Here is a 15,554-nt window from a genome sequence, read left to right as displayed (position 1 = left end):
ACCCGCTTACTGCAAGTCATATCTGGTTACAGCTACTTGTCGGCCACCTGTGATGTCGGCCACTTTTGGTGTCGGCCACTTGTGGTGTCGGCCACCTGTGATGTCGGCCACTTTTGATGTCGGCCACTTGTGGTGTCGGCCATTTGTGGTGTCGGCCAATTGTGATGTCGGCCACTTGTGGTGTCGTCCACTTTAGGTGTCGGCCACTTTTGGTGTCGGCCACTTGTGGTGTCGGCCATTTGTGGTGTCGGCCAATTGTGATGTCAGCCACTTGTGGTGTCGTCCACTTTAGGTGTCGGCCACTTTTGGTGTCGGCCACTTTTAGTGTCGGCCAATTGTGATGTCGGCCACCTGTGGTGTCGGCCACTTTTGGTGTCGGCCAATTGTGATGTCGGCCACCTGTGGTGTCGGCCACTTTTGGTGTCGGCCAATTGTGGTATCGGCTACCAGTGGTGTCGGCCACTTTTGGTGTCGGCCAATTGTGGTGTCGGCCAATTATGATGTCGGCCACTTTTGGTGCCGGCCACCTGTGGTATCGGCTACCAGTGGTGTCGGCCACTTTTGGTGTCGGCCAATTGTGGTGTCGGCCAATTATGATGTCGGCCACTTTTGGTGCCGGCCACCTGTGATGTCGGCTACCTGTGGTGTCGGCCACTTTTGGTGTCGGCCAATTGTGGTGTCGGCCAATTATGATGTCGGCCACTTTTGATGCCGGCCACCTGTGATGTCGGCCACTTTTGATGTCGGCCACTTTTGGTGTCGGCCACTTTTGATGTCGGCCACTTTTGGTGTCGGCCACTTTTGGTGTCTTTTTGGAGGTGCCAATGTCGTGCATCAATAGGTAGTCATTATGTTTTCTTACCCAATTCATACGTGAAAAGTAAATTTGAAGTAGGTATCACAATGCTCTAATTTACTAATTTAAAAATAAAATAACTGCTGTTATTTAATACTGTCCTTATTAATTTAAACTATATTTTTTAAAATACCGAACACTCGTTTTATAAAGTAAATTTGTTTTTCTGTTAGCGACTGCGTAATAGTTTGAAATTTTAGAAGCATTTTTACTGAAACTTATTTACACGTATAGTAGCGCCCCTGAAAACCAACATTCCTAAAATAAGAGCCAAACACAACCAGGATCTGACCACAAACTTTATTATTTATGTTTTGTAGTGTGTCTACTACTCTTTACGACACGCCATTCAGTTGAGTTGAAGTACGCTCTTACCTATACAAAGATTCGATTTATGGTAATTTTGCATACCTCTGCTATCACTGAATATTAAATTATTGATTATGTTAATTTGTCGACCTACTCCCTAATTCTAAGCAAATGTAACCAAAGACTACTATAATCTATAAAAAGATACAAACATCTGTAACAGAATCATTGTTTTTTGAAAATTATAAAATTTTAACTATAGTAATGTGAGAAAAACACTTAACATAAACAGATCAATAAAATTGACGAGCTTAGGTCAACAGTCGCCCTGTCTAATCAAAGTTTAGTGTTACTAGTTTTAAAACAAAAATTCACAATATTTGGGGTACACTATAAGTTATTCAGTTTTGTTTTATATTATGTTAATTTATACATTTATTTGAAGCTGTAAATTCCATCGTACGGTAAACCAAGTAAATATAAATAATTAATAATCTAACTATCTTAAAAATTAACAAATAAATCGAGTGTTTAACACATTTTTAAAAATCACATGGTGGAGAAAAATGACTTAAAGCTTTTTAAAATGTTCTAATGTCAAGAAAAATTAAATGAAAAACTCACAACTAACAGGATAAAGAAAAGGATAAGAAATAAAAGATTTTAGCCTGCTTAAGTAAAACAAATGTTACATACTTTTTTTTTGTTCTAAATAAATTGTCGTTTTATCCTTAGGTGTACAATGTGTATAACAAAGCAATAAAAAGTTTTGCATACATTTATTTATTCAAAATGTATTATGCATATACATAATAAATGGTCCTACATTATAGAATAATTGTAAATCTTTAACACAAATCTGGATGTATTATATTTCTCGCCAATTTTGTTACAAAAATATAATTTAAGATATATAAAAAAAGTGCTACGTGACGCAGAATTTCACGATTTTACTGAATATCTCACAGAAGTTGTTGTAACACAATTGTGTTATTATATCACTTTTGTTTTGCAGGAGGACTTTCAGGGACTAGAGATAAAATACAACAGAAATATATGTCAATAACATACAGACGATGAGAAAACCGGTTTACAAAAGTAGATTTTCATTATATGTCATTATCATATGTATGTATCTATTTGTGTCTACTCATTCCTATTATTTAATTTTGTCAACAATACATTTCAAATGTAAGGCCTGGGTATGCGGTAGAGCATACGTCTGCTAAACTGACAGTCTTGTGGCCTACGATTCAGTCGGTAGGATAACCCTTAGTCCACCCAGCCCTGACGGTACCTGAACTACGCTCGAGAAAGTAAAGGCGGCGGGGCATAGAGCTTACCCCACTATTCCTTCATATGCCGAGGTTACAGAACACATCTGCCTATGGCAGGGTTCGGCAACCTGCGGCTCGCGAGCTGCATGCGGCTCTTTTGATATCAAGATGAGGTTCTCCAGCTCCTTGCACAAATATTAATAATCTTAATCAAATAAAATATTTGAAATTAAAAAAAAAATGTTAGTGGCTCTTTAAAACCATGGAAATTTTTAAAATTGTAATTTTTGGCTCTTCCGCTTCAAAAGGTTGCCGACCCCTGGCCTATGGACTTCTAAAAAGGGTAACTTACGTTTATTTTGACAGTGCAAGAGAAATGAGGTATATCGGGGAAATTTTTAGTAAACAACTGAAGTTATTTTCTGTCGTAAACAAGTGTGTTGACGGCAATATATTATTATCTGAACTATCCGTGGCCTTTCATTGGTTTATTAACGGCGGTATTAATGTTCAGATTAGTCAAGAATATAATAATGTAGTTGACCCTAGATCGTAAGTAAATATTCAGAAGCGGGACGTAAAACCTAAATTTTCTTGGAGATACAGTAACAAAAAGTGATTGCTTTACCACCAAATTAAAATAAATTGTTTTATTAAAAACGTCAAAGACCCTGAAAGTTTGAAAGTATTTACAGTTAACCAGCGTCTTCAAGCTTTCATGGCCGTCATGAATTATTTTTTTGAAAAATGACGACAGAGTGGAACTATGTATCACTACTGAGTTGAGCTCAACACTGCACATAATATCACGACAAAGATGTAAACAATTGCTGGTCTAATGTCCAATCACACATTGTGATTGCAGAAAATACTTTAATTGGCTACTAGAATTTAACCAACCACGAGATGTGGACGTCTGTTGACTTATGAGATGAAGCTCGAGTGACAGACGGTAACCAGTTAAAAACAAAACTTTCCCCAAATCAATGTTTGTACACGTGTCTGTTGATATGCTATCTAAGGAGCTGGTGTAATTGAAATGAGGTTTTCATTAACAATTATACAAATTGAAAAATCACAGTTCGATACGATAGTTTTGTAAGATTACCACTCTCGTCATTTTCAAAGTGTTATTTTCGCAGATTGCAAATTTATTTTCTAAACAATCTTAACTATGATAACTGAGCATAATAAAATACAAATAATTATTTTCTCAAGTAACTCTTTATTAAATGACTTAGTTAATTACATATTTCTAAAATAATAACGCATTGTATCAGATGACACAGTCGACTATACAATAACAGAAAAAAATATCTTTAAAAAAATATTTAAATATATATTTGTCACCCACATGTTCTATATCATGTAGGCGTGTAATCGTTGTTTGATGCACACATGCTTATACTCATGCATTTACAAATATGTCTTCTTTTTGAAAGGTCTGACTGCAATGGTTTAGAAATTTTATACATTTACTGAAAAATTAACCATAATTACCGTGTATGGTGTGTATCGTCATATTCCCAACAATTGTGTCTTCATTGTTTTCTGTAGCCACACACACATACATGTAGCCATCATACATGTCTTCTGTTTGAAACTTCAGTGTTGACGTATGATGGTACAGGACACAGGTTGTCCCAGAACTGACCAGCACAGGTTCAGCAACTGATATAGCGTTTTGTACAGGATATGACGTGAAACTGTAGACGTCATAACTGGAAGGGCCATACTTCCAGGTGAAGATTAAAGCTTTTGGACCCTGATAAAAATTAAAAATGAATAAAACTGTAGCAACATATGTATTGGTCAGTTTATGTATTTGTGTGTGTCGGCAAAGGCTATGGTTAAAAACAAACAATATCAAACTTACATTAACGTTACACGTCAAAGTAACATTAGACCCTGCAGGATTGACTGACTGGTATGGACCCAGTCCCTCTTCGTACTGGGGAACTAACATCAGGGACAGAGGTACTGCTCGGGCTGTATTGTTTGAAAATAACATCAATAGACAATGGAATTAGAAGTTGGTGCAGGACTTCTTAGGCTTAAAAAAGAAGAAAAATCTAACATTCTCATTAATAAATTTAGCAACAATAAATTTATATCGTATTTAAGAAAAATATTAAAATTTGTTTTAAGTACAAATGAGATACATGTTACGTTATAAAACAATTTAATGTGATTCGATTGAAAAGTATACATGTAAAGACGCTAGACTAGACTATAGTGTTTGTGTAATACACTGATTCAACGTGCCTCTACTTGTGACATTTTGATAGCTGCTTGCTGGCGTTTCATCATCGTTTTCATTTAGGTACGTCGCGTTACAGAAATACGAGCCAGCATCTGAGCAATTAGCATCATTGACCACAATTTCTATTTTAATCGTGTTCCTGTTAATTGGTCTATCAGATGTTGCGGATAGGCTACCAGTGAATTGAAAGCTCCAGTTTCTTGCAGGTGAAGTTATTGGTGGTAGCTACGGATAAAGTTACAGAATCTTAAAAATGGAGTACAATACGATATTAAACAATTTAATACACGTAGGCCTAAATCTGTTTAATAAGTACTATATATATATATATATATATATATATATATATATATATATATATATATATATATATAAGGGGGAGGTGTACAGGGAATATATATTTATAGAAAAAAACTCACCCGAGACTGATAAGGAGGTGGGTACAATCTGTTTCTTGCCAAAGTTTTTGGCCGTGTCCCCCCATATGACGACGCAATAGCCAAAGATACAATAGTTGTAGCGGTTGTTGGAACACCAGCACGTGACGCGTCACATGTCACAGTAAAAGTTCCTCCCTCCACTATGACACTGGGACTGACTAAATTACCTTTAGTGGTTTGACTAACGACTGGACAAATAGTGTTTTTATTAGAATGTACCTCCACAATAAAGATTAGTGTCAAATTCAATAGACTTATTATTAATTATATTCTAGCGTGCCCGTCCTCGCGTGTTGCCGCGGGGTTAGAAGAAAGCCTGACGAAATATTTCAAGAGGGTTTAATCAATGCGTAACTAATATTATATTCTTAGACTTGTGATGTTGTTTTCTAAAATTAAGAGCACGCTACAATATTAGACATTCGATGATTAAACTAAGAAAGGGCCGTACGCGGCGCCGATTCGGTAGTGTAACACGGGCCTCTGACACTTAGGCGGTCGAGAAAGTGTGTTCTACCTCAATATTACTGAGGGTGATTACATGCCAGGCTTTTGTAATGCACGCTCTGGGGCGTTTGAGAGGTAGCTTTAACAAACCCGCGCCCTAACAACATTGATTTAAGAACTATAACGCATGCTTTGTTTTACTTTAAATATCTTAGTTTTCGAAAACAAGACCACGCGTCTCAAAATACACGATTGTTAATTATATATATATATATATATGGTATATATATATATATATATATATATATATATATATATATATATATATATATATATATATATATATGTATATATATGAATATATATGAATATATATATATATATATATATATATATATATATATATATATATATATATATATATATATATATATATATATATATATATATATATATATATATATATATATGTATATCGAGAGAGAGAGACGAGATAGAAATAGAAAGAGATAATATGATAGAGAACACACGAAAACACTATAAAACTAAAGCAACTAGCCTGTCGACCTAGATCCACATATCAGCAACACAGCTAAGCCGAACAAAGCGTTGCTTGCCATTGTAAGCTTTGTTTTGAGCAGGGACTAGAGAATGATATCCTAACTGTCGAGCGTGTAGAAGCATACAGGTAAATAAAGCAGGTAGGCCTAAATCGCTTGAACAAAACAAGTTCTGGTTTTACAAGATTACAGTGCAGTGAAGGGACGTAACTTGAGGAGTGGATTGTTAAGGGCTATTTCGCTTGTCGGGTTGGGGGGGGGGGGGGGGAGGTTGTTGGAGGACTTATGCGTGCTCAATAAGTGACTCGTGTTTTTTCTTTTCAATTACAAGCTTATATTTAGTTCGAAATGTCTGTTTGTTTGTGGGTTTGTGGCGAATATTGTAACTCAGTTTTGACCCATTTCTAGTACAGCGATTTCGTTAAAACTTTTCAGTCTATCTATTTTTAATTTAATTAGATATTTCATTAGTTATTAAAATTAATTAAACAAGTTCGAAACTAAGGGGGGATAACACAATTAAATCACTCGATAGATTATTTTATTTCATGACAGAAATGGGGATAACTAGCTAGACGCTATCACCCGACCAGTCTGGTGAGCTGTGATTCACGTGAATGTTTATAATCGTAGAGCCGGTTGATCAAGTGAAGGTTATTAGGGGCAGATAATAGAGTTTTAATCAGAAAATAAGCGGAGGTAAGAAGCTCAGTTTGCTGTCGTCTGTAAACCTGTCATCATGGACGGCTGCTTTCATGGCGTGGGGGAGGGGGGAGGAGAACGAACTGTTGACGTCAGAGCTAGAAGCGCCGCACTAGAAGATAGCAGTGTAAAAAATTAAACAAATCTTGTAATTAACCCGTGTAAAACTTTATAACGTGTCGTGTTAAACAGGGAATTGGCTCTCAAAAAATAACTCCACAAAATGTAAATAAATTTGTAAATATTTTTGTATAATATATTATATCCTTTTACAGTTTCAAGCCTATTTAAGCAGTGTTTCTTCAAGACTTTTTTCTCCGGGGTGGGGGGGGGGGGGGCGGACACTGTTAAAAGTATATATTTTCTATATAAATTTCTTTCTACTGGGGGGGGGGGGGGGGTGGGCGGTAGACTTTTTCGCCCCCCCCCCCCCCCCCCCCCCGAAGAGATGCCTGGAAGAAACTCTGTAATGAAGATGAGAAGAATCGTTGTTTTGTTGTCGTATTTAATTTATAGGAATGTATCTATGTAATTATATATTATATTATATATATTATATATATATATATATATATATATATATATATATATATATATATATATATATGCATCTCAATAGCTAGGGACACTAACCGCTCTAAGAGAGAAAACACAAGTGGATCCCCTTATGATTAACAATGCTGTTTTTTTGGCAGCTTCTGCAACCTCGGATAGTACCAAACATGATGTTGGATATTCTTTTGAACTACACGGCAATGGCTGAGAGAAGGATCATACACGGGCAAACTACTATCTGGTCAACTAATGCTCTTGTAAAGGCAATAGAATTCTACAAATGGAAAGCATTTAATTGTAACAAGCTAAACATTTAACGCTCGTTACTGTGGTAAAACATTACCAAAGTGTAGGCCTACATGTTTTGTAAACAAAACTTTCTATTTATATCTTGGTTAAATATAACCTATTGTTAGAACACAGCTTGACGTTTATGTTGTGTTAAATCACATCCTGGTTGACAACAATTCTAATGACGCATTCACAAAATTTTCACAAGTCAACATTCTTAATTTATTTAATCTAATATTTAATAACAACGTAAAAAGTAAGGGGGGGGGGGGGGACTTTTTTCTTTTTTCTAGTTCCGCCACTGAGTATCATACAGTAAATATACTGTTTTAAACATTTGTAATGCTTCTCTTGCATGCATTCTACGAATAACATGCTCCGCTCTATGACTATTATTTTAAAAAACACATTTGTCAACTGATAACAACAGTAGCTCCTTGATGACTTTCTCAATTCACAGACATTTGTTGTCAGGGAACGTAACCCATTTTAAATATAACGTCTGTAAATCATTTGTTACCGCCTCTTGCTTCTTTATCTCTTCAGAACGTCCCCGTTTAAAATAAAGATCAATGGATGATTCTTTTTATAAATGTATTAAAATTTTATGTAATAATGGACTATACGGTGATATAAATGATTTTCTTTAAATAAACTACTATTTAAATAACTATAAAGAAAAACGGGGGTCACTATGTTATCTATTTGATACCTTAAATAATATTTAGGAAGAGACTAACGCTTTTCTATGAAGACGTGACGACAGAGTAAGTTAAATAAAAGCTGGTAACAAGCTGAATTATTGTACCTCGGTGATACTAAAAATGTTGATTACTGTCAAAATAAGGTTTGTGCTTGCGGCGTTTTCAGCGCTAACAACAAAATGTTTGGTCAAAATAATACCGAGCATTTTATGGAAATACTCTGTTTTGCCTCGATAAAGAAACAATTCATCCGAGGCTAGGTGGGTGATGTTTCAAATTTCATACCCGGTGGTTCCAAAGTAATTATTGCATTCTCCTTGTGATATATATATTTAATTATTTATTTTATTACTCTGAACCTATTTTCAGCTAAATCATGTGATCGCTGTTTCATTGTATAACTTCCATGCTACTTTCTCGAATATTCTTATATAACACTACGGGGGATGGCAACTCGGGATATAGACATTACTGTTAATCCTTTTTTAATTACTTAAACTTTTTAAAATAGAATAAAATCTCGTACAAAAAAGAATTGCACAACAAGTGAACGCCAAACAAAATGTGTATAAAAGTGCGGAATATCATTAATACTTTATAAATTCACATGCGTTTTTTGAGAAATCGGAAATAGCGCAAATTACAACTTCCGTTCAACAGAAATGACTGAAAAATTAATAGAAGACAGAAAATTATATCTTTTACTTGTATGTGAAAATTCATTTATCTATCTGAAACACTACTTAAGTTATAGGCTTTTGAAAAATTGAAAGTAGAAAAAGTTCCACTTTCGGTCACCGGAAATGCTGAAAAGTTGATACGAATATACAAATTTGATATTATACTTATATATAATTTCATCAACCTAGCTGTAACGATACTCAAATTATCGAGTTTACACACACACACACACACACACACATACGGACAAGATTGCAAAACTATGTTTTTCCGACTCAGAGTGATGTAAAACGTCGAGATTTCTAAAAAATCTCGATTTTGTTTTTGCACGATAACAATACTTTCTCTAAACTTCGTATACGAGAAAGTAAAAACTGATAGATTACAATAAACAATTTATAATTGAAAGTTTTATTTTTCTCGCAATGTACGCAGGTGGTGTGTGTTTTATGGCACAATTTCTACTTTTTTTCACCTACTTCTAACGCAGTGATTTCAATATACTTCCAAGATACATTCGTCTTTCTATGATAACGCAAAATTATGTATTGTTTAATTCAAATTAGATATTGAACTAGTCATGAACTTTAATCAAATGATTTTCAAACTAAACGGATACAAAAAGAGATTAAATATTAGCGATAGCTTGATCAGCTAGCCTTTGATGGTGATCTGTTTGTTACGGTTGGTTGACTTGCTCTCTTTCGAGTTGGTGTTTGCCACACCATTCGAGGCCCACTGAAGTTGCTCAAAGAACAGTGGACGACGTCAACGCCCCACAACGGCACTATACTGAAATATGTGTCAAACCTGAGGTCCCGACTCAAGAGTGCCTGGGAATCCTCCAAGAAGTTCCTGACATCGCACCAGAAAAGTATAAAGGAGTACTACGACCAGAAGGCCAAGTGACGCACCTTTGTAACGGGTCAAGAAGTGTTGGTTCTTTTCCCCAACAGAGGGCACAATCTAACATGCAGGTACAGAGGACCTTACACCATCAAGTCAAAGGTAGGCCAGCTTAACTACGTTGTTACTACTCCCACCATCAAGTCAAAGGTAGGCCAACTTAACTACGTTGTTACTACTCCCACCATCAAGTCAAAGGTAGGCCAACTTAACTACGTTGTTACTACTCCAACCATCAAGTCAAAGGTAGGCCAACTTAACTACGTTGTTACTACTCCCACCATCAAGTCAAAGGTAGGCCAACTTAACTACGTTGTTACTACTCCCACCATCAAGTCAAAGGTAGGCCAACTTAACTACGTTGTTACTACTCCCACCATCAAGTCAAAGATAGGCCAACTTAACTACGTTGTTACTAGTCCCACCATCAAGTCAAAGGTAGGCCAACTTAACTACGTTGTTACTACTCCAACCATCAAGTCAAAGGTAGGCCAACTTAACTACGTTGTTACTACTCCCACCATCAAGTCAAAGGTAGGCCAGCTTAACTACGTTGTTACTACTCCTGACAGGAAGTCAAAGGTAGGCCAACTTAACTACGTTGTTACTACTCCCACCATCAAGTCAAAGATAGGCCAACTTAACTACGTTGTTACTACTCCCACCATCAAGTCAAAGGTAGGCCAACTTAACTACGTTGTTACTACTCCCACCATCAAGTCAAAGATAGGCCAACTTTACTACGTTGTTACTACTCCCACCATCAAGTCAAAGGTAGGCCAACTTAACTACGTTGTTACTACTCCCACCATCAAGTCAAAGGTAGGCCAACTTAACTACGTTGTTACTACTCCTGACAGGAAGTCAAAGGTAGGCCAACTTAACTACGTTGTTACTACTCCTGACAGGAAGTCAAAGGTAGGCCAACTTAACTACGTTGTTACTACTCCCACCATCAAGTCAAAGGTAGGCCAACTTAACTACGTTGTTACTACTCCCACCATCAAGTCAAAGATAGGCCAACTTAACTACGTTGTTACTACTCCCACCATTAAGTCAAAGGTAGGCCAACTTAACTACGTTGTTACTACTCCCACCATCAAGTCAAAGGTAGGCCAACTTAATTACGTTGTTACTACTCCCACCATCAAGTCAAAGGTAGGCCAACTTAACTACGTTGTTACTACTCCCACCATCAAGTCAAAGGTAGGCCAACTTAACTACGTTGTTACTACTCCCACCATCAAGTCAAAGGTAGGCCAACTTAATTACGTTAAGGAAGAAGACAGAGCAGCTGTGCCATGTAAACATGTTGAAGCCATACAACCGAAGGGAGACAACACATGTTTCCAAACTTACCCACAAGCCAGAGGCCACAGTTCAACAAGCTACGTCTGATGTTAACGACGAAAGAAGTGCGAACTGTTACCAGCCAACACGTCTTCTGAACTCTGTCGTTATGAGCGATTTAAGCGGTAAGCTTGCACACCTGAGTGAGAAGCACTCTGAAGCGCGTGCTAATTTAATCCATGATTTTGCAGATGTACGTGGTGATATTCCAAAGGAAACCAATCTCTGCGAACATGATATTGATGTCGGCGAATCGGCTCCACTGAAACAGCATCCATATAAAGTTAACCCGAAGAAGTTAGCTGTTACCCGTCAAGAAGTTCGGTATGTGTTGGACAACGACATTATTGAAGTAACAGTAACTGGTCTTCTCCTGTACTTTAAGTACCTAAACCTGACAGAACCTACCGTCTAAACTATAGAAGTAGGCTCTACCTTTAGTCTGTATGATCAACAAATACGATCAGTGTTTCTTTCAGACTTTTTCCTTCACTGAGGCAGGGGGTACTTGAAATTTTCGGGGGTGCATGTGGACTAAATTTACTGGCAGGGAGCATACACTGGTGCCACGGCCTTTTTGTACTGTCAACTTCATGGCACAAACTCAAGACAAATACCAACCGCATCACTGTTGTGTTATTGAATATTAAGGCCTGATGGATAACACTAAGCAACCCTTGTTCTGGTAGTTTTCACAATTTTATTGATTCATAGATACAGCAGCTTCATTACCAAACAACGCCATTTTTCCTTCCCGCTTCCTCTCCACTTCCACTTTCTTTTGCGCATGCGCCCACCCACACTATATTTTAGATTTATATCGCCTTTTTTACACCTCCACTCGAAACATACATTCAATCTACATTTGACTTTTACAACTGGTGAAGTATATTTTCTATATAAATTCTATTTCGTTGAATGGGACGGTAGATGTGCTTTGAGGTGTGTGTGTGTGTGGGGGGGGGGGGGGCAAGTAGAAAGTAGAGTCGCCTAAAAGAAACCCTAAATGCAGCTTTTGTCATGAATGATATTAGATGCATGGTTTAGGGATATGCCTATGACTATATTTTGTATAAATGCGCGATAACTACGTGTAGATCAAGCTTAAATCCGATTAAAATCTCGATTCTTGATTAAAATCCGTTTTTAATGTCGTTTTTCGTTTCCAGTTCAATTTGAGGTAAAGGTGGTTGCGTTTTTTTTTGTTTAAAGAAAAGAGACAACACTATCAACCTAGCGCCCGTTGTATCCTTCCTCAATGCGCCATTAATCCTGTAGATCAGGGGTTCCCAACCCTGTGCCCGTGGGCGCCATGGCGCCCGCTGAACGATTCGTATGTGCCTGTCTCTCACTATTCGACAGAGACAGAATTTTTTTCATAAACATTATTTTAAAATATGATTTATTTTTATTCATTTGTTACAGTTTTAATTTTTTTTTTTACTGCCTAGGTTTATTAATATGTTCGATACTTGTCCCAACTTGTCTAGCGGCGAGCCAGACTGCACTATTTACGTTTTGTAAATACATTTCTCTGTGTGTATGCAATTTGAAAAAAATGCCAAATCGAAAGTTTGAGGGGGGGGGGGGGGGGTGGGGTGCAAATCGAAAATTGAGAGTTTGTCCCTGGGAAAAGTCGGTACTGGGGGGTGACACCATTAAGTGCCGCACCGAGTGTCACCTCGACCTCGCTACGCCACTGCGTATGACTATAAGAAAATAAGAAAATAAATTATGGGAAAATGACAAGTTATGAAAGGAGTTTGTCGATTTAAAATAGGTGGTGACCGCCACCCTACCGATATTTTAGAATGTGCTCTAGAGTAAAAAAGGTTGGGAACCCCTGTGTAGATTATAACGACAGATTCTAAAAAACCGTCTTTCAAAATTTCACAATACGTTAATACAATGTTGTATAGGAGATTTTATCTTTATTTTTTATAGCTCTGGGTGCCCTTGTACTTTGTACTAAAGTCATCCGGTTTCTGCGGCAGTCTTGGTACACGGATGCAGGAGTCAGCGGATTGTCTTACAACCCGTCATCCATTCTCTACGCCTGACCTGGTACAAAGAAAGAATAACAATTGGGTCAGAATGTAAAAAAAAAAATTTTGTTACTTTAAACTTTAAAATATTAAGTACTTAAGCCTTATGCAGTCTTTGGAATTTTTTGTCTCTTGCGTTATAAATGCAATGAACATAAATATGACCATAAATGTGAACGTGAACGTGAACGTGAACGTGAACATGAACGTGAACATGAACATGAACATGAATATGAATATGAACATGATCAGTAATAGCAACAGCAACAGCAACAGCAACAGTAACAGTTTCTACTGTAGGAGATATCTCAAATTGGTTTGAGAGTTCGTTGATTGAACTAACTGCCCCCATCTCTGTCTAACTAGATGGTGTAATAAATAAATATTTTGCTATTTGAACAATCATCAACACATGGCAAATAATCAGGTTGGGAATGAATTACGGATGGAGGAAAAATGTCTTTAGCTAAGAACAGTTTCAACAAGTTACATAAACTATTTTTGAAGAGAAAAGTTACATGGACAATGAAACATAGATTCAACTTCCTGTTACAGAAACTAAATTTAAATACATATTTCAGCAATGCGTAATGTAAACCAGGATGTATTGTGCGTCGAAGTAAAATAACGTTGTGGGGAATTTTGTAGGTTCTGAAAGTACATGGGTCCCTTGCACTTATTATCCCTGGGCTGTGTATAGTTGACAATCTGGACACTGTCTATGAGTGAGAAGTTGAGAGCTTAATACATCAGCTAGCAAGTGCGAGCTCGGTACATAAGCTGGCATGTATTGGCTCTTTGTTTGCTTATCTAGTTTAATAAACCGGGAGTGACCTCCCCAAAACTTTCTCGAATATTCTTATATAAAATAACAGGGGATGGGAACTCGGGCTATAGACAAGATTTTTAATCAATTTTAAATACTTAAAGTTTTAAAAAAGAATAAAATCTCGTAGACAAAAGAATTGCACACCAAGTGAATGCCAAATAAGAAAAGTGCATAATAGTGCGCAATATTATTAGTACTTTAAAAATTTACATTAGTTTTTGAGAAATCGGAAGTAGCGTAAATTACTACTTCCGGTCAACGGAAATTAGTCATTTATGTATCTGAAATAGTACTCAAGTTATAGGCTTTTGAAAAATTCAAAGTAGGAAAAGTACCACTTCCGGTTATCGGAAATCGCTCAAAAGTTGATACGGATCTACGATTCTGATAAAATACTTATATATGAAATTTTATCAACCTAGCTATAACGGTACTCAAGTAATCGTGTTTACATACGGACAGACACACACAGACAGACAGACAGACACACAGACATACGGACAAGATTGCAAAATTATGTTTTTCCGTATCAGTGAGATGTAAAACGTCGAGATTTGTAAAAATCTCGATTTTTTTTTTGCACGATTACAATACTTTCTCTATACTTCGTATATACGAGAAACTAAAAATTAGACACTGAATTATTTCTTTTCGTATTGTTTATTTTCATTCTTTTAACATAGCGGACTGTTTATTTCAACGTCAGTAATTAGTATTTCATTTTTACACAAACAATAGCAAACAACTAATCACCAGTTTAAACACCTATTCGATCAAAAAGAATTTAACGTAAAAAAGATTTCGCATTGAATGTAAGTGATCTCCGCATGTGTTCTGCAATTGTCCTTTAAATAACTGCTGCTTTTAAGCAGTTGCTCCCTCCATTGTGAGTATTTTATTTATGTAAATGTGTTTTTGTTATCTAAAATATTCCCAGTTTTTATCCACAAAAGTTAAATTGCTAATTTCTAGACGGAATCGATAATCAGGTCATTAAAATCCGTTAAATTAAGGCTTAGAGTAGAGTTATGGCACACATCGAAATAGTTATCAAATCGTTGTTTGTGTCAGCAGTTGATTTTTTTCGGGAACAGTGTCGGCTATATTATAAATTAAAAGTAGCATACCTTTGCCACATTATTACTAAATAAACATCTTTTTCTCTCCAATAATTAGTAATTTATTTCTTTACACTTTTACATTACACTCGATCTTGTATAATTATCACTAGCCAAAACATTATTTTTAAAAATAGGAATTGTTTATTTGTAATAATATGTAAGCCTACATATTTATTTTGCTAATTATATTTTGTCCTTTAGGGTAAACAGGTTATTAT

The 15,554-nt window shown here is 36.3% G+C and overlaps 1 protein-coding gene across 1 annotated transcript; it reads right to left on the bottom strand.

Moving 5' to 3' along the window:
• Positions 1-1,842: 1,842 nt before the first annotated feature.
• LOC131944805 (uncharacterized) lies at positions 1,843-6,284 on the bottom strand. The gene is made up of 6 exons (XM_059305625.1): positions 6,152-6,284; positions 5,125-5,333; positions 4,708-4,930; positions 4,319-4,431; positions 3,943-4,207; positions 1,843-2,195 (listed from the first exon to the last, which is right to left on the bottom strand). Exons 1-6 carry the CDS (start codon positions 6,210-6,212, stop codon positions 2,164-2,166), a joined length of 903 nt encoding a protein of 300 aa, XP_059161608.1. The 5' UTR covers positions 6,213-6,284; the 3' UTR covers positions 1,843-2,163.
• Positions 6,285-15,554: the final 9,270 nt, after the last annotated feature.

Source organism: Physella acuta, unplaced genomic scaffold (genome assembly GCF_028476545.2).
Source record: "Physella acuta isolate Inbredline_101_S28 unplaced genomic scaffold, ASM2847654v3 ptg000048l, whole genome shotgun sequence".
NCBI classification, from domain to species: Eukaryota; Metazoa; Mollusca; class Gastropoda; family Physidae; genus Physella; species Physella acuta.
Note: the sequence above shows the minus strand (reverse complement) of the source record. Positions and strands in the feature narration are given on the sequence as shown.